Raw genomic sequence first — 25,592 nt, 5'->3', positions numbered from 1 at the left:
AAGTTCTTTGACATACTATGTCGTTTTAATGGAGTATCACATAATTGGAACTAACCAAGTGTAATCTTTGTAATCCAGCTGTTTGTTCTAATGGCTGAATCAATGAGGAACGTTAGCAACCATAGAACAACTTGTGGCCTCCTTTAGGTTATTAGTAGTAGAGTAATGCACAAAGTTATGGAAAGGAAAGCAAGCAATAAAACTTTAAATAAAGAATGGTACATGGAGTTAGAGTTGTTTTTTTACTGAGACCTTGGTTTGAATATAGTGAAGACACTAAGATGATCAGTCTTTGATAATAAGGACCCTTTTTTTAAAAAAAGCATTTATTGCACTTTACATTTATGGGATATTTAGTGGGATATATATATAGGTACACTATATTCTGTAGAGCAGAGGTGAATTGTACATGGTTTTTAAATGAACTAGATTTTGGCAGTCTCTATCAGCTAGCAGCACAAAATTGGCCCAGATTCAGCAGGATGATGATCCAGGCCCCAGAACAGTCATTTATCATGTCGATGAGTGCAGCATATACATAGGTTAGGGAAGCCTGTGGTGATCATGAAAGATATTTATTCCATTCCAGTAAAGAATCAGTATTCTGAATAGAACACATTATAATACTGTAATAATAACAAAGTGCCAGAAATACACAGCAGCTCCATCAGCTTTTGAAAAGATGGATTAACATGTTGGATGTGGACTCGTGGTCAGAACTGAAAAATATACAATTGCAAACAAGAAGGGAAAAGGACAAGAATGACTGATTAGTCAATTAGAAATCACAACAGAGGTGGAAGCAGAGCCTCTTCAAGGCTGGCATTCCTGGAAGAGAAACAGCAGTGAAGCAAACAGATCTATAATCTGGTTCTGGTAGATTTCTCTTAGGCAAGGGTATTAAAGGATACGGAACCAAGGCGGGTAGATGGAGTTGAGACACAGATCAGCCATGATCAATTGAATGGCCATGATGTGGAGATGCTGGTGATGGACTGGGGTTGACGAATGTAAACAATCTTACAACACCAAGTTATAGTCCAAATTCTGACATTCACCTGACGAAGGAGGAAGCCTCTGAAAGCTTGTGATTTTCAAATAAAATTGTTGGTGTTGTAAGATTGTTTACAATTGAATGGCGAAACAGGTTCAGAAGGGCTGAATGGCCTACTCCTATTCCTATATTCCTGTGACATGGTTTGATTTATGGAGTTGTATGGAGTCAAAAAATAGACTAAATTAATATCTTGCCTGTTAAATGTGACATAAAACATTTATTTAATACCATTATTTCCAAGCAAGCTTGTTTGATTTGAAATGATGCGGGTAGGAGATAGATACTTTTTTCAAGTTTAAATATCCCATTTTTTTTTAGTTACTTAGCAGATTAATATCCACACGGTGCTGCTGTGGGGTTGTGTTCTAGCTATTACTCCATCACCTAACTGGAAATAGCATTCCACCTTATTGACTAGGCATACATAATTGCAAGTAGCCTTAACATTGGTACTCTGAGTCAAAAGCAATGTATTAAATGGCTCACTGGCTAGATAAATACATCTACAGAGGCAGTGTATCATGAATAGTGTAGGAGCTATGCTCTGGAATTCAAAACATTTTATTTTGTGTGGGTGGCTGGTAGTGCTGTACGAATTAATCAGTTACAACAACAGAGCTTGTACTCCTCTCCAGGAGTAGTACAGAGATTCCCCCGTCTTCAGTGAACTGCCCGCCCACACTCTGCATGCATCATAAGTAGGATGCCCTAAGGAATTTTAAACAGTGCATTTCTTTGGTACAGTTTTTTCAGCTTACATTTCTTTTAAATAAAGTACCCTGGGTTGCAGGACATTAATGCATTTATGTGCTGTACCACAGAATATGGGGAGGGATACACTTCTCTACTGCAGTTATTCACGGGATGACTTCCTGACCTCAATCGAACTAAATGCCTTGCCTTCAGGAAGGAAAATTGTGAGAACAAGTCAACTTTACAAGCATTTCTGGAGAGGCCCACACAGAGGCTTAGGAATAGATTACATGTTTACTCTCTCTTAGGGACTGATGCATATTATGTGGGGATGGGGGTCGTCTAAGCAGACAAGAAAAATTGACTTTGAAAAATCAAGGAGAGGAGAACAAAAAAATTAATCCACAAAATCTACATTGTGGAAAGCCCACAAAAGAAATTAATGGTAATAAGGCAGTTTAAAATGTATGTATCACATTGGCTACTTTCATAGAAGTGTTTTTTTTAATTTCAGGATCTAATATTTAGTGATTATAAGGAGTTAATTTTGTTCTCTATGTTCATGATCTAGAACAGAGGGGGCTTTCATGAAGTGGATAACTAATTCAATTTCAACCAATTTTAAAAGCATTTGAAATTAAATACTCGGAAGGATATCTTCCATTGAAATGGAGGGCTAAAGCGGACAGAATTAACATGCATTTACTCATTTGTTTTAATGGCATCCATCATATCACTTTGTAAGATTTCTGATGAAGGAGATGGACAGCAGTGTAAGGAAAAGCAACGAACCAAATAGATTAAAGAACAACTTGAGTTGTGAAATGCATATTACTGTAGCTTTGTTTCAAGTGTGTGGTGGATCATTTTCCTTACAATATGTAGGAAAATTTTACACATCAATACAGATATGAAGCGATAAAAGTCCAGGAAAATTAATGTTTTTTTTAAAATGAAGTATTGGGTTTGCTCTATGATACACATTTATATTAAAGTCAAAAGGAAAATACTGCGGCTTTTGGAAATCTGAAATAAAACCTGAAAATGCTGGAAGAGCTCAGCAAGTGAGGCAGCATCTGTGGAGAAAGGAATAGAGTTAATGTTTCAGGTCAAAGACCTATCGTCAGAGGTTCTGAGAAAAGGTCTTTGACCAGAAACATTAACTCTGTTTCTTTCTCCACAGATGCTGCCTCACTTGCTGAGCTTTTCCAGCATTTTCTGTTTTTATTTATATTAAAATCATCTTTTAAGCAGAGGTTAAGCTTTTAATTAAATGACTGTCACATTTTTATTAAAAAATCAAGTGCTTTCAAGTTTCAGATATTCATTCAGATTTTATGGAACACCACATTTAAACACTAGAATGTTAACATCTGGTTTAACTGAACAGAACTTGATTCTGTTTGGGAGTTGCAGGCTGCAACAAACATGTGTTATAGTTGTTCGGTCTAAACCTCAATGCAGTTTGTATGCTGTTAATCCAGTGATGGACTTGCATTCTGCTCAGGTGCAGGGATGGTGGTGGACTGGGAGCAGGAGACTGGTCTCTTAATGACTTCAGGAGATGTTCGCATTATTCGTATCTGGGACACGGACCGAGAGATGAAAGTACAGGTAAAAACTATGCTTAGTCTAATGATCTTGAATTTTATGTTAATATGCAGTTAATGGATGATGGCATTGTATGAGGAAGCACTGTCAATGTGATGCATTTGCCCCACATGTGTATCCCACAGCTTTCTTCATTAGATTTCTGCTGTTACAGAGCAATCCTTATTTGATGTACTGATTTATAAGAGTCCAGGAGATTGATGTTTCATCCAATCAGAAGTGCAGCAGATGCCCAACAAAAGCATCTCCAAAAAGCAGTTTTATTAGAGAGTTGGATTGCTGCTTAAGGTGGTGAATTTACAGACCAGTTGTGGGGCAGCCTTTGTTCATGAAAGGTCTATATCTATATATATATATATATATATTTTTTTTTTTTTTTTTTTAAATGACAATGTTATCTGTACCAGCTAGAAAGCAGGCTCTGAATATCCAATGCTCCACATCAACAGAATGCATCAGCTTCACTTCCATTTGGATGGTCTCCTGGGCAAATATGGATTGTGTAACAGAAAGGTACATTAGGCATGAAGCTGTATGGGATAGAGGAAGTCAAGGGCAAGTTTTAATTTTTCATATAAGTATATTGCAGAATAATTAGAGACGAGTGGTTTGATAACACAGCTCAACTTCTGAAGCAGAAACTTTGCCTCAAGTTACAAAAATTAGGAAGCAGAGTTTGAGCTACAGTATGGTGGCATGCTGGGAATTATAATTAAATATAGAATCATAGGTTACAGCACAGAAGGAGGCCATTCGGCCCCTCGAGTCTGTGATAGCTCTTTGCAAGTGTAATCTAGCTAGTCCCACTCCCCCGTCCTATCACCGTAGCCCTGCAAATTCTTTCCTTTCAAGTACTTATCTAGTTCCCTTTCGAAGGCCATGATTAAATCTGCCTCCACCACCCCCCACCCCCCAAACCCAGATCCTAACCACTAGCTGCGTAAACAAGTTGTTCCTCATGTCACCATTGGTTCTTTTGCCAATCACCTTAAATCTATGTCCTCTGGTTCTTGACCCTTCCGCCAATGGGAACAGTTTCTCTCTATCTACTCTGTCTAGACCATTCATGATTTTAAATACCTCTATCAAATCTCCTCTCAACCTTCTTTGTTCCAAGGAGAACAACGCCAGCTTCTCCAGTCTATCCACGTAACTAAAGTCTCTCATCCCTCGAATCATTCTCATAAATCTTTTCTGCACCCTCTCTAAGGCCTTCACATCTTTCCTAAAGTGCGGTGCCCAGAACTGGACACGATACTCCAGTTGTGGTCGAGCCAGTGTTTTATAAAGGTTCATCATAACTTCCTTGCTTTTGTACTCTATGCCTCTATTTATAAAACCCAGGATCCCGTATGTTTTTTTTAACCACTTTCTCAACCTGCCCTGCCACCTTCAACAATTTGTGAACATATACCCCAGATCTCTCTGTTCCTGTACCCCTTTTAGAGTTGAGCCCTCTAGTTTACATTGCCTCGCCTCGTTCTTCCTACCAAAATGTATCACTTTGCATTTTTCTGCGTTAAATTTGATCTGCCACGTGTCCGTCCATTCCACCAGTCTGTCTATATCCTCCTCACTGTTGACTGCACTTCCAAGTTTTGTGTCACCTGCAGATTTGGAAATTGTGCCCTGTACATCCAAGTCCAAGTCATTAATATATATCAAGAAAAGCAGTGGTCCTAGTACCGACCTCTGGGAATACCACTGTACACCTCCCTCCCTATGAGGTGCGGATGTTTCAATGCTATAAGCACCAGAGATAATTTGATACTCTCAAAGTTAGAACTGTGCTCTCCCATATCTCAAAAATATTTAAGTTGCTTGAGATTCCCCTAGTTTATCAGCCTTGTAACCTTCTCTTTGTAGCAATGTTCTCATTGTATAAATAGGTTTCACTTCTGTTCTTGGGGCACTTTTGATTTCAAAGATGCAGGAACCTGTTGCTTACTGTAGTTTCTACTGATAAAACTTTTGAAAAATAGTGTATAGTCTAGTAGTATGTAGATGCATGGCTTTACTTCATAAACCTATGGCAGTAGATCATGTCCACAGTCTGCACGTCCTTCATTCTAACAGCCAGTGTTGGTGAATATCTTGGCAAGCAGAAGGAGAAATGATTTAAAGCCACAATAGCTTTCAGTTGCTGGTCTATTGGATAATTTAATACGATAATTGGTGCCCAGTTTGGAGTATGGTTAATCAAAGCACATATGGAACGTAAGAGGAGCAGGAGTAGGCCATATGGCCCCTTGAGCTTCTACCCCAACTCCACTTTCCCGCCCTATCCCCATATCCCTTGATTCCTTTAATGTCCGAATATCCATCAATCTCAGCCTTGAATATACTCAACGACTCAGCGCCCACAGCTCTCTGGGGTAGAAAATTCCAAAGATTCACAACCCTCCGAGTGAAGAAATTCCTCCTCATCTCAGTCTTAAATGGCCAACCCCTTATCCTGCGACTGTGCCCCCAAGTTCCAAACTCTCCAGCCAGGGGAAACAAACACTCAGCATTTACCCTGTCAAGCCCTCTCAGAATCTCATGTATCAATGAGGACACCTCTCATTCTTCTAAACTCCAGAGAGCATTGGCACGTCCTACTTAATCTCTCTTCGTAGGACAGCCCTCTCATCCCAGGAATCAATCTAGTGAACCTTCGCTGCACCGCCTCTAAGGCAAGTATATCCTGTGTGCAGTATTCCAGGTGAGGTCTCAGCGAAGCCCTGTACAATTGTAGTAAGACTTCCTTACTCTTGTACTCCAACCCCTTTGCAATAAAGGCCAACATGTCATTTGCCTTCCTAATTGCCTGCTGTACCTGCATGCTAACTTTTTGTGTTTCTTGTACGAGTACACCCAAATCTCTCTGAACACCAATGTTTCTTAGTCTCTCACCTTTTAAAAAAATTCTGTTTTTCTATTCTTCCTACCAAAGTGGATAATTTCACATTTCCCCACATTATACTCCATCTGCCATCTTCTTGCCCACTCACTTAATCTGTCTACATCCCTTTGCAGCCATAAGACCATAAGAGATAGGAGCAGGAGTAGGGCATTCGGCCCCTTTAGCCTGCTCCGCTATTTAATGAGATCATGGCTGATCTGATTTTTACCTCAACTCCACTTTCCTGCCTTTTTCCCATATCCTTTGACTCCCTTGCTGATCAAAAATTTGTCTAACTAAGCCTTGAATGTATTCAATGACTCAGCCTCCACAGCTTTTTGGGTTAAAGAGTTCCAAAGATTCACGACCCTCTGGGAAAAGAAATTCCTCCTCATTTCCGTCTTAAACGGGCGACCCCTTATTCTGAGACTATGCCCCCTAATTTTAGATTCCCCCATGAGGGGTAACATCCTCTCAGCATCTACCCTATCGAGTCCCCTCAGAATCTTGTATGTTTCAATAAGATCTCCTCTCATTCTTCTAAACTCCAATGAGTATAGACCCAACCTGTTCAATCTTTCCTCATAAGACAACCCTTCCATACCCGAAATCAACCTAGTGAACCTTCTTTGAACTGCCTCCAATGGAAGTATATCCTTCCTTAAATAAGGGAACCAGAACTGGATGCAGTACTCCAGGTGTGGTCTCACCAGCACCCTGTACAGTTGTAGCATGACTTCCCTGCTTTTATACTCCATCCCCCAAGAAATAAAGGCCAATATTCCGTTTGCCTTCCGGATTACCTGCTGCACCTGTATGTTGACTTTTTGTGTTTCATGTACGAGGACACCCAGATTCCTCTGTACCACAGCATTTTGTAGTATTTCTCCATTCACATAATATTTTGTTTTTTTATTTTTCCTCCCAAAGTGGATGACATCACATTTTCCCACATTATATTCCATCTGCCAAATTTTTGCCCATTCGCTTAACCTGTCAATATCCCTTTGCAGACACTTTGTGTCCTCATTGCAACTTGCTTTTCCACCTATCTTTGTATCATCAGCAAATTTGGCCACAAGACACTCTGTTCCTTCATCCAAGTCATTGATATATATTGTAAATAGTTGAGGCCCCAGCACTGAGCCCTGCGGCACCCCACTAGTTACAGATTGCCATTTTGAAAATGACCCTTTTATCCCGACTCTTTGTTTTCTGTTAGTTAGCCAATCCTCTATCCATGCCAGTATATTACCCCCAACACCATGAGCTCTTATCTTGTGCAGTAATCTTTTATGTGGCACCTTATTGAATGCCTTTTGGAAATCCAAATATACTGCATCCATTGGTTCCCCTTTATCCACCCTGCCCATTACTTCCTCAAAGAACTTTCATAAATTTGTCAGACACTATTTCCCCTTCATAAAACCATGTTGACTCTCCTTGATTGTATTATGAGTCTCCAAATGTCCGGCTACTACTTCCTTAATAATGGATTCTAGCATTTTCCCAATGACAGATGTTAGGCTAACTGGTCTATAGTTACCTGCTTTCTGTCTCACTCCTTTCTTGAATAGGGATGTTACGTTTGCAGTTTTCCAATCCGCTGAGACCTTTCCAGAATCTAGTGAATTCTGGAAGATTACAACCAATGCATCCACTATCTCTGTAGCCACTTCCTTTAAGACCCTCGGATGCAAGCCATCAGATCCAGGGGACTTGTCAGCCTTTAGGCCCATTAGTTTACCTGGTACTTTTTCTCTAGTGATAGTGATTGTTTTTAGTTCCTCCCCCCCCCCCCCTTTGCCCCTTGATTTTCTACTATTATTAGTATATTATTAGTGTCTTCTACTGTGAAGACAGATACAAAATATCTGTTCAATTCCTCTGCCATTTCCTTGTTTTCCATTATTATTTCCCCAGTCACATCCTCTAAGGGACCAACGTTTACTTTAGCTACCCTCTTCCTTTTTATATATTTGTAGAAGCTTTCACTGTCAGTTTTTATATTTCTTGCTAGTTTACTCTCATAATTTATTTTCTCCCTCTTTATTATTCTTTTAATTATCCTTTGCTGGTTTTTAAAGTTTTCCCAATCTTTGGGCTTACCAGTAATCTTTGCCATGTTTTATGCTTTTTCTTTTAACCTGATACCGTCCTTTACTTCCTCAGTTGGCCATGGTTGGTTCACTCTTTGTGGAGTCTTTCCTCCTCACAGGGACATTTTTTTTGTGAGTCTTAAAATATCTTTTTAAATGTGTGCCACTGCTTATCCACCATCATACCATCTAATCTGTTTACCCAGTCCACTTTAGCCAATTCTGCCTTCATTCCTTTATAATTGCCTTTATTTAAGTTTAATACAGTAGTTTCAGACTCAAGATCCTCGGTCTCAAACTAGATGTGAAATTCTATCATGTTATGATCACTGATTCCTAAGGGATCCGTTACTCTTCGATCATTAATTAATCCTGTTTCGTTACCCATTACCAGATCCAAAATGGCCTGTTCCCTGGTTGGTTCCCCAATGTATTAGTCTAAGAAACAGTCCCTAATACACTCTATGAACACCTCCTCAGGACTATTTTTGCCGATTTGATTTGTCCGATCTATGTGAAAGTTAAAATCGCCCATGATTATTGCATTATCTTTTTTACAAGCCCCCCGTATTTCCTGATTAATATTTTGCCCTACAGCGTAGCTACTATTAGGGGGCCTATAGACTACTCACTCCAGTGATTTCTTTCCCTTGCTATTTCTTACCACCCAAATTGATTTGACATCTTGATCTTCTGAGTCAAGATCATTTCTCACTATTATACCAATTTCATCTTTTATTAACAGAGCTACCCTACCACCTTTATCCTTTTTTCCTATCCTTCCAAAATATTAAATAACCCTGAATATTTAGCTCCCAACCTTGGTCACCTTGCAACCACATCTCTGTAATGGCCACGAGATCGTACCCATTTGTTTCTATTTGTGCCGCTTTGTGTCCTCCACACAGCTTATTTTCCCACCTAGCTTTGTATCGCCGGCAAACTTGAATACATTACACTCAGTCCCTTCATCCAAGTCATTAATATAGATTGTAAATATCTGAGGCCCAAGCACCAATCCTTGCAGCACCCCACTACTACAGCCTGCCAACCTGAAAATGAACTGTTTATCCCTACTCTGTTTTCTGTCCATTAGCCAATCCTCTATCCATGCTAAAATATTCCCATGAGCCCTTATCTTGCATAACAACCTTTTATGTGGCATCTTATCAAATGCCTTTTGAAAATCCAAATATGCTCCATCCACTGGTTCCTCTTTATCTACCCTGCTAGTTACATCCTCAAAAAACTCTAATAAATTTGTCAACCATGATTTCCCTTTCATAAAACCATGTTGACTCTGCCTAATCATATTATGATTTTCTAAGTGCCCTGTTACCACTTCCTTAATAATGGATTCCAGCATTTTCCCGACGACTGATGTCAGGCTAACTAGCCTGTAATTTCCTGTTTTCTCTCTCCATCCTTTCTTGAATGTGGAGCCATCTCCTTACTGTCTTCTTATCATCAGTTCCTGCCTGATGGAAATACCTTCAGTTCTTTCTATTGCTTTACAGCGACCAAGGTATGTGAAAAGTAAAACATTTATCGAGTTGTTGTAGCTGACACAAAGAGCCATATTATCATTTTGATTTCCTTTGTATAGGGTGCACTGACCATAGGCTGGAGATCTTAGCAACACAATCCTACATTTCAGTTGGGCAATGTTTGCCAATTCGCTTTCCTTCATCAGACAACCACAATCACTGGCTTGGGTGTGTCGCAACATTCTACAACTTCATTTCTTGCTACCGCAACAAAACTGATAATACATTAAATGGAAGTGACATAATAACCACAGCGGTACCCATTTTTGTCAGTTCAGTGAAACCAATGGATTCTGTTTATGCTGATGTGTATAATATCTTGGTAACTGCTGCACCATACATATTTGGTGAACGGGTTTGTCTCATAGGTTGATAGCCAGTTCATTGCAATTTTCTTTTGGGACAGAATTGTCAAATGTTGGTAGATGCATCTTCCTGTGGTATAAGATATAATTTCATACAAGGTTTTGTTTTCACAGATACACTCAAACACCAATCCAGTAAGCCCCTGTTTAGGAAGATCAAAGGTGCTAAATTTTACAACAGCATAAAATGCAGTTCACTGTCAATTGACTTATTCTTCTGTTAGTTCAGGCCAACCTTATTTGATGGGAGAAAAAGCTTTTGATATCTTAGGACATATTTCAACCAAACAAAGTACATTTTTATATGCACTAAGTGTAATGCAAGACAATATTTGTGCTTTCTGTATTTTATGTTTGCTGCAAAATTGCCTGTAATGTGAGTCTGAGAAAGCTTTGCTTGCGTACTTAAGCAAATGATTTTATGCCTGTCTGATGTAGGCAAAAGATTGAAGTCTTATCTTTGTATCCAAAACATAAAATTCCTGGTATGCATAAAACTAAAATTTGGGACTATTGAAAGTGATAAACGGATCGATTTGTTACAGGTCTCTGTACATTTCATACAGTGCAATATAGTTCAATATTTTTAATCCAACTTCAAATTCACTTAGATTCAGAAGTATAGAAAATTTGATAACCGCAGAAGGTTCATAATTACTCGGAGAGGTATGAAAGTCTTTCAGGGTTGAATCAGTTGTACCCTTCTAGGTATGTGTTCAAATCTTCTCCGGAAGAGAAGAAAGAAAGAACTTGAATTTATATAACTCCTTTCACAACCTCAGGACATTCTGAAGAGTTTCATAACCAATAAAGTACTTTTGAAATGTCGTCCCCTGATGCGCATTGTGGGTCAGTTAGTGGCACCTGCCATTGTCTGAACACTGTATGGATATCCTTTCCTGTTCTACGTACTGATCACGCTCCTTGAATGCAGTTTAAAAGTTGAGTACCATCAGGCCTTCTATAATACCATTTTTTTGTGTTCCTTCCCCCCCCCCCCCCCCACCAATTGAGGATTTAAGCTTTGTTCTTATTCCTGAATTAAGTGACTGAATCATGAATTCTAGTAAACTGGTATCCAACCACCTGCCAACTACCTAGAGTGAGTGCTGCAGTACATTGGTTTCACAAAAGCCTCAATTGTCATGTTTTCCCCTGAACAGAAGGGGTTTACTGAGTTTAGTCCTATTAATGGAAAGGAATGAAGCCAATGAGGCCATTGGAAGAAAGGTAGAGATTACCTCCAGTGACCTGGTCAACATTCCTCCCTCAACCCACACCACCAAATAAAGATTAAGTGGTCATTCATCTCATTTGTTATTAGTGGGACTTTGTGCACAAATTAGCAGCCACGTTTATTTCCAGAATAACAGTGACCGCACTTCAAAGTAAGTCATTGCCTATGGAATGTCCTGAGTGAGTTTTTTTTTATTATTCGTTCATGGGATGTGGGTGCTGCTGGCAAGACTGGCATTTATTGCCCATCCCTTAATTGCCCTTGAGAAGGTGGTGGTGAGCCACCTTCTTGACAACGGAGTGGCTTGCTAGGCCATTTCAGAGGGCGATTAAGAATCAACCACATTGCTGTGGGTCTGGAGTCACATAGGCCAGACCGGGTAAGGACGGCAGGTTTCCTTCCCTAAAGGACATTAGTGAACCAGATGGGTTTTTACAACAATCCAGTAGTTTCGTGGCCACTATTACTGATACTAGTTTTTTTTTTAATAATTGAATTTAAATTCCCCAGCTGCCGTGGTGGGATTTGAACTCCTGCTTCCAGATTGTTCGTCCAGGCCTCTGGATTACTAGTCCAGTAACATAACCACTATGCTACTGTACCCTAGAGTGCAGCTCTGTATAAATAGACGTTTCTTTCTTCTATTTAGTATCAGCATCATCCTTTTTTTTTGTTTTATAGGATATTCCAACTGGGGCAGACAGTTGTGTAACGAGTCTTTCCTGTGATTCTAATCGTTCCCTAATCGCGGGTGGCCTTGGTGATGGCTCAGTTCGAATCTACGATAGGAGAATGGCTCCTAATGAATGGTAGGTTTCAGTTGCATTTTAACCTTCTATCCACACAGTGCAGCAAGACTGAGTGTTTGGAATTTGAATTTGTCTATTCTCAGACAATAGCACACTTACTGCACTGCCAATGATACCAGCCTAGCCTTGGATTCTGGAGGCAGTATCGTTCCTGACCGTTACATAAAATTGAAACTGGGATTAGAATAGTCATAGTTTCTGGCCATTGGTGGTCTGAGTACCTCAGGTGGCACGTACAGATTATTGGAAAAGGAGCAGTGACCAGATACGTGTACACTATGATTTTAAAACAACAGCACATGGGTAAGTTTGTGTGTGTCTCCAGCTCTTTCTTTGCATTGTGCTAGCTGCTGTGGGACTCGCTCGGCAATATCATTGGGTTGATTTTATAGCGGCCGGGACCTCGCCTGCTTATAGAAATTTATAATGCAATATAAACATGGCACTTATTGGCTTTAACTATAGAAATTTCCCATGGTTTCAGAAACCGGCACCATTACTTTTCTCAAGTTTTCTTCCATGTTTAAATTTTATGAAAATTTAAAGAACATAGATTGATTCTGTTGCTGATTTAAACTTAAAAATAAGCAGCTTCTGTTTGACAAACTGGATCGATTTTATTAGAATTCAGCCACATTCTGACTTCTAGGCAAAGAAGGTTGCTGTCGGAAAATTAATTTGCGGGATCGGGAGGTCTTTATTGTTTTAGATTCAGTGTAATTTGACATATATTTTCTGTTACCCATTCCAAAGCTAGAAATTAGTTTCACATCTTAAGAACATAAACAGGAGTAGGCCACATGGTCCCTCAAGCCTGTTCCGCCATTCAGTAAGATCATGACTGATCATCTACCTCAACTCCACTTTCCTGCCCTATCCCCATATCCCTTGGTGTCCAAATATCCATCGATCTCAGTCTTCAATATACTCAACGGCTGAGCATCCACAGCCCTCTGGGGTAGAAAATTCCAAAGATTCACAACCCTCTAAGTCCTAAATGGCCGACCCTTTATCTTGAGACTATGCCCTCTAGATCTAGACTCTCCAGCCAGGGGAAACAGCCTCTCAGCATCTGCCCCGTCAAGCCCTCTAATAATTTTAAGTTTCAATGAGATCACCTCTCATTCTTCTAAACTCCAGAGAATGTGGGCCCATTCTACTCAATCTCTCCTCATAGGACAACCCTCTCATCCCAGGAATCAATCTAGTGAATTTTTGATGTATCCTTCCTTAGGTAAAGAGACCAAAACTGTACACTGTGCTCTAGGTGTGGTCTCACCAGAGCCCTGTATAATTGCAGCAAGAGCTTCTTACTCTTATACTGCAACCCCCTTGCAATAAAGGCTAACATACTATTTGCCTTCCTAATTGTTTGCTGTACCTGCATGTTAAATTTCTGTGACTCATGTACAAGGACACCCAAATCCCTCTGACTACCAACATTTCTTAGTCTCTCACCTTTTAAAAAATATTCTGGTTTTCTTTCCTCCTACCAAAGTGGATAATTTCACATTTCCCCACATTATACTCCATCTGCCACCGTCTCACCCACTCCCTTAACCTGCTTATATCCCTTTGCAGCCTCTTTCCGCCTTCCTCACAACTTACTTTCCCACCTAGCTTTGTATCATCAGAAAACTTGGATACATTACACTCTGCCTCCTCATCTAAATCATTGGTATAGATTGTAAACAGCTGAGGCCCAAGCACTGATCCTTGCAGCACTCCACTAGTTACAACCTGCCAACCTGAAAATGACCCTTTTATTCCTACTCTTTGTTTTCTGTCAGTTAAACAATCCTCAATCCATGCTAGTATATTACCCCCAATCCTGAGAGCCCTAATTTTGTGTAACAACCTTTTGTGTGGCACCTTATCGAATGCCTTTTGAAAATCCAATGTCGGACCTGACCTGAGAATAATTAATGCTAACACTAGATGCTAAAAGTGGACGATGTTGCAGTCATTATCATTGATGTGGTCCACCCTTGATGAATACAGCATTTTTAAAATGCCAGTGCTCTGACCTCTGCTGTAAGGTGGAATATCACTCTAGTTGTTGTCGTGGTTTTTGTTTTTACAGCCGTGTAATGACTTACAGGGAACATACAGCATGGGTCGTAAAAACCTATCTGCAGAAGTCTCCTGAAGGCAATATCATCACGGTGAGGTAAAGCAGAATTAGTATTCCTATTTATATTTAGAGTTGAATTGACTATTTGAACTTTTAAGGTACATCATATACATATAATTACATTCATAATGGCTTTTGTGTTTGTAATGTGTTGTGAATTATTTAGTTTGACACAAGGCTAGTTGTTAATTAAAGAGATCTCAGATTTTTTTAATCGACATTCATCAGAGAGCTAAGATCTTTACTTTTTAATTTAATTTTGCTACAGCGTCATATCACAGAAGAAACTTGTTTATACATCATTTCTTGAATGGTAAAGTTAGTGAAATATTAAGTGTTCTAGTTGTTACACTTTCTTATCAACAGTAATATATTCAGTTTCTTCTATGTAGCCTAACTTGGAGTAATTTGACCCAACTTAATATGCTGTCCCTGTTCAATTATTAAGTGTAAATGGAGATGTGCGGTTCTTTGACCCACGGATGCCAGAGTCAGTGAATGTAATTCAGACTGTAAAAGGACTGACAGCGCTGGACTTTCATCCCCAGGCTAATCTGTTTGCTTGGTAAGTGAATTCAGATGGTCAACACAGCAAATCTAATTTTCATGTTTGTAACAGTAGAGTTGACAGTTTTGGAGCTTTATCCATTTTGGATCCATTGAGAATAAGTATTCATAGACCCTTGGTAGTGTCGGCTGCAATTCTGACCTAACCTTGAATTACCCTGACCACGTAGCCCAAGTCCCTGCATCAAGAAGAAATGCATAATCTGATATTTCCACTCGCAGTACTTCTATCATATCGTAGGTCTTATTATTGACTAGTCAAGCAAGACAGCATTATCTGAAGAGTGAGCACAAGTGTGGTCTTAGGGCATGGTCTTCTCGCTTTGGAGCTGGGTTTCAATCCTGGTGTGATGAAACTCGAATCATTCTCGGCTAACTTGAGTTCAGTGTGTAGAGCAATTTCAACCCAGTTCACCCGATCTGCCCACAAGTTGGCAGTGCTGCTCAAGCCGCAAAGGATGGCCTCTTCTGAGCCATCCTTTGTGGCTGGAGGTGGTTATTCAAACATGTTAGAGGAGAGGGTGGAGGGAACTTTTCTTTCTTTCTTTCTTTCTTTCTTTCTTTCTTTCTTTCTTTCTTTCTTTCTTTCTTTCTTTCTTTCTTTCTTTCTCTCTCTCTCTCTCTCTCTCTCTCTCTCTCTCTTCCCCCCCCCCCCACCCCCGTGCTGTCACATTCCTGGAAGTGCTTGATGCCGACACTGAGTGTCCAAAGTGGAGATGTTTCATTCCATAGTAATGAAATATCTCACCATGGGCGCAGAATTCACCAAGAGTATAAATTTGATCAAATAATTGGTCTTTTATGTGTGTGGATCTGTACTGAAGGCAGGGTTAGGTTTGCCAGATCTTGGACCATACGTAGTTTTGAGTTACATATTTGTGAACTTTATTTCCGAACATTAGATGGCAGTTTTTAAGCCCACTTTATCTTCACAAATCACAATAAAGAGAGATCTCAACCTTTCCTCAGTTGTTCAAGAACCCAAGTGCCATGAGTTTTGGATAAGCATCAGCTCATCTACGGTTTCACTGAAAAGCTGAGCAAAGAATTGCTGTTTTTTCCCAATTTACTAAAGATGCTGAACAAGTCTGATTTTATTGGTTCAAACAACGTACACACGTTCATTCATTTATAGCCAGTGCTACATTGTGATTGCATTTAAGATTGAATTTATTTTTTGGAAGAAAACCAGAATATCCTTAAAGCTCATGTCCTTTTATTGTGCTTTTTTTTAATTTCAATTGAGAAAATAAAATCTAACTTTATAAATGTTTGAGTCTCATGTAGAAATGGCTATTTTTGACTTTGTTAATGTCATTGCCGCAGTAACCTTGATCTTTTCCTGACACATACTGACAGCAGTAATCCCTAAACAGTAAACAAACTTAAAAGCGTGAAACACATTCAACACATCTGCGTACACTTTCCAATGCGTAGTTAACCTAAAATGACATGATAACTGATGGGAATTCACATGAAAACTGACCCTTTCTTATCAAAAATATCTGAGTATTGGAAGAGTCACATTAGGTGCAGAATATCGGGGCTTCATTCTGCTTTATAATTTTTTTAATTCTCTTTGAGGGAGAGAGGTCTTCATCCAGCACAATGGAACTAATTATGTTCTTTTATATAGTGCTGCATTTGGATATCCTCAATTCTCTTTATCTGGCCTTGCATCAGTTATATTCATTCTGCACCAAGCAATGTCTGAGATCATTTCCCTCTTCAGGCAACTATTTTTGGCGTGTGAACGCCAGAATCCTTTACTGAAGAACGTTTCAAGTTCTGACTTGATTTCTTTTCATAAATCCAGGATTTGGCATATCTATAGGAATGCCAAGAGGTTTTCTTGCAACAATTTCTTTCAAGTGACTTTGCATCATGCACATTCTGTCACAAGTTAGAGAGGGGTCCATAAGGAAGGCCAAAAAGCTGAAACTGTTGGAATACACAGTGAAGCAATAACGTCTTTAGCACCAAGTTAGAAGTCGTCATCTTTCCAAATCTAGTGAAGGAAAGTTAACTTAGTAGGATGGAGAAAAGACAGCACCAGAGTTATGTTTTTTTTTCCTTGGGGTTAGCGCTCTAACTTAATCAATATTTACTTCAGCAAAGATGTTGTTATGTAGGCGCATGTACAAAACCGGATCTCATTTTTTAAAAAAAGACAAGACAACTGTCCAGGTCAAGCTTCACTTGCTTAACAAGTGGAACAGAATCAGAAGAAGCTAAGCAGCCTGGAATCTTTCCTTAGCTAAATATCCATGTAGTAACATCTTGTACCTCTGACCAAAAGCTTATGACCCTTGTTTAATCTGATACATGAGGTCTGGATTTGCCATTGCCTGAGTGAGGGCAGCATTATACGGACAGCCGACCACTGTTAAAGAACATATGGTGTACCAGATATCTTTATTAACCAGATCATATAAATTAGAGACAAAAGCCAAGACTAGTCTCTTACCAGACAATGGTCTTGACAACTATATTGATCACTTTCCTATGTGATGTTGAAACAAACTGAAAATAGCTAGGTGGTGAAAGAAATGGGACAGTCTGTAATCTCCTAAAAATGACAAACTCAAAATTGCAAAAAAAAAATTAATGGCTTGTCTGTGATGGGGATGGTTGAGTTAATTTGAAGTGCGTGTGGAATTACACCTAAATATTTTCCCATCAGTATTTAATTCAAGTAAAGGTTAACACAAATGAAGTTTGTCATGTGTGGCAAAAAATACTGTTGTTATAATTGTAGAATTTTGATATAAATGTATCATGATTTATCAGTGCTTGATTTCATGAAGTATAGTTACTGCACTATCATACATCTTACACACTCAGCCTGTGTTAACATTCATCATACTAAATTGCATCTTTTAAATACAGTAACTTTTCAAGGTAGTGTAGCTGAGACCATTTCTGAACATTAATGAATGTTATCGCAGTCATTACAAGGCTAGTCTACAAGAATTTCACATTTTATATGTTTATTGCTTGAGTGGAGTACGTCTCTTCAGATGTGTCTTCCTTCTAGACTGCTCACCATAACACGTTCTCCATCTTGGAGAGCTGGCATTATCTGAATCACTTCCACTGTTATTGCACTTCTGCATCAGATAGCAGAATGTCCAATGCTTTGGGGGTTTGTGGGGGTGAGGTGGAAGCTGAAGCGAGTCAGACAATGTCAGATTTCCAGTTTGAAGTGTGAGTCAATCTGACAATTCAGTCAATAAACTAAACCAAACCAAGTACTTTTGGTAACGTTCCTGGGACTTGAACGTAAGCCCTTAAGAATGGTTCTGCTTTAGAGTTAAGTGCTCGAGCTACTATGCCAGCAGTGTCTGTATTACATTTTCTTGGTTAAAGTAGAATAAATTAGTTAATCATTTCATGTTTGCACTGTTACCAGTACAATATTATCATTTAACTGCACGATTATGGTAGTGGGAGTACATGTGTTCAGTGTTTTACCCCAAAAGCATTGTGCGTAATAGCTAATAGTAAACCTATTCTTGATCTTTCAGTGGCTCTATGAATCAGTTCATAGCTGTATATAATGCAAGTGGGGATGTGATAAGCAATATTAAATACTATGACGGATTTATGGGGCAGAGGATTGGAGCCATTAGCTGCTTGGCTTTCCACCCATATTGGGTAAGTAATTTTTCAGAACTTTTCAATCTGTGCTGTTCCTGTTCCATTGTTCGTTCATCATTTATATTATCTTTCAGTGAGCACAGCATTACATGGTGCAGACACAAGAAAGATTACAGTTGCCACCAGTGTCCACAAGCAGTAGTAGTTCTGCCTATTCTATCTCGGTCAGGTGGATCAGTAGCTGGGCAAAAGGGCCATCGCTCTGTCTAAACAATTGTCAACAGCTCTTGAGACGTTATTAGTGATTTTTTTTAAAAATTGTTTCAACTAATCTGTTTTCCATGTCTCAGAAATTACTGGAAGATACCGCAGACAGGTTTTACTAATTGAATGGTCCTTTTTTGTGAAACTTGCACGATTTCCAACTCCTTCGGTTCTATCTATAATAGTTGTAGCTATCCCTCCTCCAATGATGAATTCTGGACAAATATTGTCGGAGAACTGGACTTACCACAGCTTAGTTTAATCCCAGTATTAGGAGAATCAAAAAAAAAATTATCTTAAACTGTATATATTGGACAGTAGGCACTAGCTGGTGATTTAGCATGCAGATTCTTGCTTGGACTTACTTGTGAATAGAGCTGAAGAGCCAAGACCAATTTTATACAGGCCTCATTGTCTGCAACCTGTTTTTTTTTTTAAAAAAGACATTCTACCACATAGATGGTGGCAGTTGCTCATCACTGTAAGTCACTGCTGAGACTAGAGCCTATTCCAGCTAAACTATGCATTATTAACTAGAAGAACAAATGTTCAGACAAGTACAGGACAGCTTGGCATTTTGTTTACAATCAGAACTTCTCAAGCTGCCCACACATCGGGAAGCTTCTTGAGGTACAGTGAAATGTTACAGCCTGCAAATTACACATATTATGTACAAACAGTTAATGAATTTGTATCAAAGTTGTCTGTCTGCTATTTCAACAAAGGTGTCAGCAAATGGGAGGATACAGGTATGACAGATTGGAAATCTGTTCCACTTAATATCCAGGCATCCCTAAATTCTTTTTAAACAAGTCAAAACTTCAGAGGGGTTTGTTAAGGAACGTGTTAAACACTTGCTTGGTAATATTGTGCAGCATCATTTCCAGACTCATTACTTTAGTTTGATGTAGTATTGGCGCAGTTTCTCTGTGCATGTTCAGTTTCTTCCTCAAGCCATAGAAGTAAGTTTTTAAATCTTTTTATGTATTGCAAAGAATAACAAAATGCATAAAAGTGAATTTCAAGGCAGTTACACTTCTTGGTATTTCGGTAACATCCATATACCAGCCAGGTTTAGGCGTGGTAGTTTGATGTCAGGACTGTAAAATATCTCACTCCCTCTAGCCAGAGGCAAGTTACTGTCCAGCTCTGGCATCCCACAAAAACAAAGCAGCTTTCTAGTAACGTCAAACTATCTTAGTCTCTACTCCTTAATTGTTTCTATACCTTAATTGTAAGCATAATTATTGTCCACATTTAATTCCTATTCTGCCACCTGTATAATGGCCATAATAAACTAGGATATGTCTTCAGAATTTAATTGTTTTCTGGTAGTGATAATTGTTTCGTACTGATGCCTAACCTTTTCAAACATTCTAATTAACAGACCTTAATTATTTTCTTCGACAGCCTCACTTAGCAGTTGGAAGCAACGACTACTACATGTCTATATATTCAGCAGAGAAACGAATCAGATAACAATGAATCACACAGCCCTGCTTATCCACTTTACGGAATTTGTGATTGATGCATATTCAGATGCTGTATATTACTTCTAATGTACATATCGAATTATTTACTTGAACGTCTGGTGACAGCTGCTGCAAGTCATGACTTGAACTTCTTTTCCATTATATATTTCAGCTACTGTAGGACAATTCACTGCAACGGCCATGATATGTCTTGTTGTAAGAACATGGCTGCCAAGCTTTGAAGATTTGTCTAGACCTTAAATTTTGTTTTTATTTTTTTTCCTTTTGTGAATTAGATTTTAGCATTCAAATTAATATAATTTACCCAATAGTGACTGCCTGCGAACGTTGTAACAACTGTGCTTAAATTACAAATCCTTTCAGCCCCCTCAGTACAATCATCTTGTGAAAAAGACTGATAAACTGATGGCTCACCAACCGTATTAAAATGCTAGTAGCTGCTCTGAAGGACTATTAAAAAGCTCACATCTTTAATATGGTGTTACTTTTGTGAGCATTATTTTACTCATAAATTGTAGCAGTTCCACAAAAAAATCATGATATTCTGAAACATTGTACAGACTGTTCTTTCCGATTTGTTTATTTTTCCTTTTTGTGATTTAATTTTACAAAATAATTGCCAGTTGTAATAGAAAACTCAAATCAACTCGTACAAATAGCCAATGATGGGAAAGGAGGCCTGAGCAGGACCTGAGTGATACACTCTTATCTGTTGTTGAATGTAAGTGAAACCATTAAAGGAATTGGAAACTGGTCTATGAATGTTTTTCTAGTGCTATTTGAGGAGCTAAATGCATCCAATCTTCAGACTCGTAAGTCAGTTAGAAGTCTGAAAGCTGAGAGTTGTGTGATAGTGTTCTTAATTTGTCTTTATTTTTTAATATAAGGCTGATGCAGCATGCATATTATGATCTGACATTTATAAAGCTATGTAGTGAAGTACAGCACAGTATTGTTTTATTATGTACATTACCAATTTTAAACAAATTCAACACTGACCTTTTTTTAAACCTGGGCAGTAATGATATTAACACTAGTTAAGTGCTTGCTAAACACACATTAAACTCAGCTCATAGTAAAGTAAAAGGTTGATTTTTTTTTGATGCTTTTAATAGAGAAAAATATTGGTTTTCATGTAGCAATCTTTTTATCTTTGATGCTACACTAGTTGAAGAGAGGGTTTTTTTTTAACGACCACATAATTCAGTATTTCTCGTGTTCATAGACCGAAGGTTAAGGATAGTGCAGGGTGTCCTGCTTTGAATGCATATATAGTTTGAACTACCCTTGCGTGGAAATATAATGTGGATTCTATATCACCCCCCTAAGTTGCATTAGGTGGTGTTTCTCAGCACAACCACCAAATTGGGAATAGTTTAATGTGAGCTGATTAGCATAAGCTGAAGATGTATTTTATTAATACGCTTTCAGGTTATCTATTTACATCCAAAGATAGTTCCATATAAGCCTCTGTTGAATTAGAGACTGAAGAAAAAAATCACTGACAGTTGAAACTAGAAGCTCTTTGTTTAAACCTAGTTTAAGGATTCAACGTGATGCTGTTAAGCCAAATATGCTTTGTAGCCGCAATTCAGTAATTGTGGTCTGAAATGAAAACCAGTTCATGTAGCATTTCTTTACATTAAGATCCAGGTGAATTTATTGAAGTAAAATAGCTAAAGAAGGTCTTACACAGAATATTTGAAGCCTAAACATTTTATCAAATTTGGTACTTGTTTTCAAAAAATGTAGAAAAACTTTAAGGTTCACTGGGCTGTATTTTTATCGCCTTTCTAAATTGAAGGCTTTCAAATAAAATTAAATCATTCTGGGCAATGTGAAAGAAAATAAAACCTTCATAGGCTGAACATCAGTGTAAATTAATTTTTGTCTTACAGTTGACTAAAGTATTATTTATTTTCCTCACTGGTACCTACTGACTTTTTTTTATCCAAACTAAAATCCAGTATCTCACACTGAACTTTTATTTAGCATCCATCATAGAGTAGTATAGGTATTTTGTCGGTAGCGATTTGATCTGCCACATATGCTACAAATTAATATGAAGTGCTTAGGAGCATTCAAATTTCTAACTTTGTGCATAGCTTAAACTGTCGTGGAGCACACGAGTTTAAATCCACGGTCCTATTAATTTGTATATTTCACAAGTTGCGGTACTAATGGTTTTTTGGTGCAGTGGTTTTGGATTATCAACCAATGAGGCAACACCTCCAGTAACAGCCTTTCCCAAGCCTTCAGACCCATGAGATTCAAACAAGACAAATTAGTGAGTAAGAAATATAAGCACTAATGGAAGCTATGTTACATGGGCTTTGTGAGCTGGATTATCAGATCTTACGTCCCACAGGTGGCCCACAGGCCATAGTTAGGACACCCCCCTGGTTTAAGATGAATGTATCTTGGTTGGACATTCTTTGGAGCTATTAGATTTTACCTTGAGACCCTATTTTGAGCACAGGTTGAAGTAATTTCCTTTAGTTGAGACAGAATGATATACGTTCAAGGTTTAGATGGCAATTCATGAACAGTATGAACCTAATCTAGCAGTGCTTTGCTCTGTAACCTGATGTAGAGCAATGAAATTCTATTACAAAGTAGGATTAGGTTGTCTGTGTTCGAGTGAAAATTCAAAATCTATGAAAACTTCTTATCCCTTTGGAATTCTTGCATCAAATAACAATTGCAATGTATCACAATCAGTGAAGTATTCTATGGTTTTAGATGTATTTCAAGGCGTAATCTTTATAAAAATTCACTGCACAGAGTTATGGAAAGTAATTTTCCAGAGGTTCTGTTTAAAGAAACGAATATGGTAGAAAAACGAATTGTAAGTCACAAATTCAATTTGGTAGCCATGGGGTTGAATTAGCCAACTATTTTTATAAAAAACACACACACCTGCTTTATGAGAATGGATTGGAGTAATAAAACAAATTCCTCACTATCAACGATGTAGCATCAGATAACTCTCTAACATCGCCTGCTTATGGCCTCTTCCACATTCAGTTCTTATTTATGTAATTGCAGTCAACTCAAAAATCCACACAGTGAAGTGTTACTCTACTTCCTGCCTCCCCTACATTCACGTGTGTAGTTCCTCCCAATGTGGATAATAGTGTCTTGTAATTGCCAGTTAAGAGCACACCCACTACAATATAGCACTCGGCCTTTTATTAATAAATGACTATCAATAAATGCAGATTTTTTTTTTAAAAATTGCAAGTTTTTTAAAATTACTAGCTTTTCATATATGCGTGTCATATTTGCCCCATACATACCCATCACTAATTTGCGACACTTTAACATTGATGCTCTGTTGAATCTCGGGTTGGCTGTCTTAACATACAGTATCAAAGCTGCAGGCTACTGAAGACCTCCCTGGCAACAGCTAAATGAGTAATTCAACACTGTAAATCAGATGGTTATTCTGCCATGGTGAAATAGATGGAATTAACAGCAAAATGGGTTTGGTAAAGGGCATGCATACAAATGCATCAATCCCTTTCCTTTCGAAAATCTCACTGAAATAAAACCAACATGACTGTTTCTAGATGTTTTAAAATCTTGATTTTATGCAGTCTATTCAGATTCTGCTAGGATGTTCTTTTTGTCCATTTGTTGCTGTCTATTTACTGCATATGGATTTCATATGCCGGGCATTAAATCATTGAGGGAGGATATATTGATGTAATACCTCATGAGCCATTGTTTTGTATGTCTGCTTTTTAGATGAAAATGCACAATTAAAACTATATTGGCGAATAAATCAAGTACATCTGGGTCTGCATCTTCTTCAACTTGGAAATTTTAATTGTGTTCCTCTGGACTAGTAAAGGAGGATGTGTGTTTCTGGAAACCCAATGGGAGGATATCATGTTTCTGTATTATCACATTAACAGCTACATTTAGAGCTTTGGTTTAAAAAAAAAAGGCCCATTTGCATTCAACGACCTGCTTCTATTGAAATAAAACTTAATGTGCCTTTCATTGCATTGTTTATCCCATTTAATTTTTCTTACATTAAGCAGTAGTTTGATAGTAAGTATAATCCAGTAAACAACCACACCAACCACGGCCTCTCCAGAAATTAATATGAACAGCAGATTTTGCGCGATTACATGGAAGATAGTGTGTTAAAGGCGCGTCATTTTACAGCCAATTGGTTTTGTGTAAGGAGTCATCTGACCGGTTTTATTCCTCTAAGTGTGTATAGGTGGTGATCTCCTTTTGTGTAGAATGTGAATGTGGGGCTGCATAAAATCTTACAGAACAGAAGGGGTGGGCCATTTTGTGTCTGTGTCGATGTTAGTTCATAAATCTATGTTTCTATTGAAATATGAAATCTGCTCTCTCGGGCTTTTCTTGGAGGGCTAATTCTTTGGCCTTATCAAGCTCAAGAATATCACTGCTGGGAATGGAAAGTTTTTTCTGCCAATTGTGAGCATCAAGCACTTCCACTTAAGGTGTAGTACGATCTGGTGTAGAGTAAAGTTGCCTTTATTTTGCCTCAACAATGTGATTCAAGATTGCCAACTTAGCCCCTAATTACATGCCTTTTTGTGCTGTGGCCCATACAGGATTCACTCTTCATCGCCCCCCCCCCCCCCCCCCAAAAAAAAAGCTCATTTACAGCCAGCAGGAATGGGGTGGTAGGGTGGGAGTTTTATTTGGTTTCTGGCCTGGATTCAAACCAGAATCCAGCAATAATATTTTTTTTTAATGATTTGAATGTGCATTTAAAATAGTCGGGCTAAGTTTTGTTTGTTGGAGGGGGAAGAGAAAGAATGGCCTTGTGTAAATTCTATTTAATCTACAAGCCCACCTCCGATTTCTCTGGGAGGTTTATTTCACTCCTCTCCGGGAGGTGTTGACTCCTTGCCAGGACAGAGTTGCACGGCCTCCAGCTGCCCTCTGGTTCTTCACCCAAGTGGCCACAGAGAACCACCCCGTTCAACTGTGGAAAACATCTTACCCCAACATATGGTCACTTCCAGCAGAGGTCCCTAGGTAACGACCAGAAGTGGGAACCCTAGCTGACTTTTTTTTGCTTCTCCAACATGTGGGCGCTGTGGCGAATTGTATCCCCACTACCAGTGCCTCTGCTGGGATCAGCTAACCAGGGATGAAACCTGTGGCCTTCAAAGTGTGGGTCAGGGAGGGAGGCTGTACCTCTGAATCATTGGGGATACTGATTTCTGTTTCTAAGCACTA

The 25,592-nt window shown here is 38.7% G+C and overlaps 1 protein-coding gene across 1 annotated transcript in view; it reads left to right on the top strand.

The window, feature by feature from the left end:
- Nucleotides 1-24,151, top strand: part of rptor (regulatory associated protein of MTOR, complex 1) — a 355,394-nt gene extending 331,243 nt beyond the window's left edge. The window contains exons 29-34 of the mRNA XM_068003988.1: nucleotides 3,258-3,364; nucleotides 12,175-12,302; nucleotides 14,386-14,472; nucleotides 14,885-15,001; nucleotides 18,531-18,660; nucleotides 20,278-24,151. Coding sequence (XP_067860089.1) covers nucleotides 3,258-3,364; nucleotides 12,175-12,302; nucleotides 14,386-14,472; nucleotides 14,885-15,001; nucleotides 18,531-18,660; nucleotides 20,278-20,346 — 638 coding nt within the window. The 3' untranslated portion in view covers nucleotides 20,347-24,151. The remainder of the gene's footprint in view (nucleotides 1-3,257; nucleotides 3,365-12,174; nucleotides 12,303-14,385; nucleotides 14,473-14,884; nucleotides 15,002-18,530; nucleotides 18,661-20,277) is intronic.
- The last annotated feature ends 1,441 nt before the right edge of the window (nucleotides 24,152-25,592 follow it).

The sequence above is a fragment of the Heptranchias perlo genome, chromosome 23 (assembly GCF_035084215.1).
Source record: "Heptranchias perlo isolate sHepPer1 chromosome 23, sHepPer1.hap1, whole genome shotgun sequence".
In the NCBI taxonomy this organism is placed as follows: Eukaryota; Metazoa; Chordata; class Chondrichthyes; order Hexanchiformes; family Hexanchidae; genus Heptranchias; species Heptranchias perlo.
Note: the sequence above shows the minus strand (reverse complement) of the source record. Positions and strands in the feature narration are given on the sequence as shown.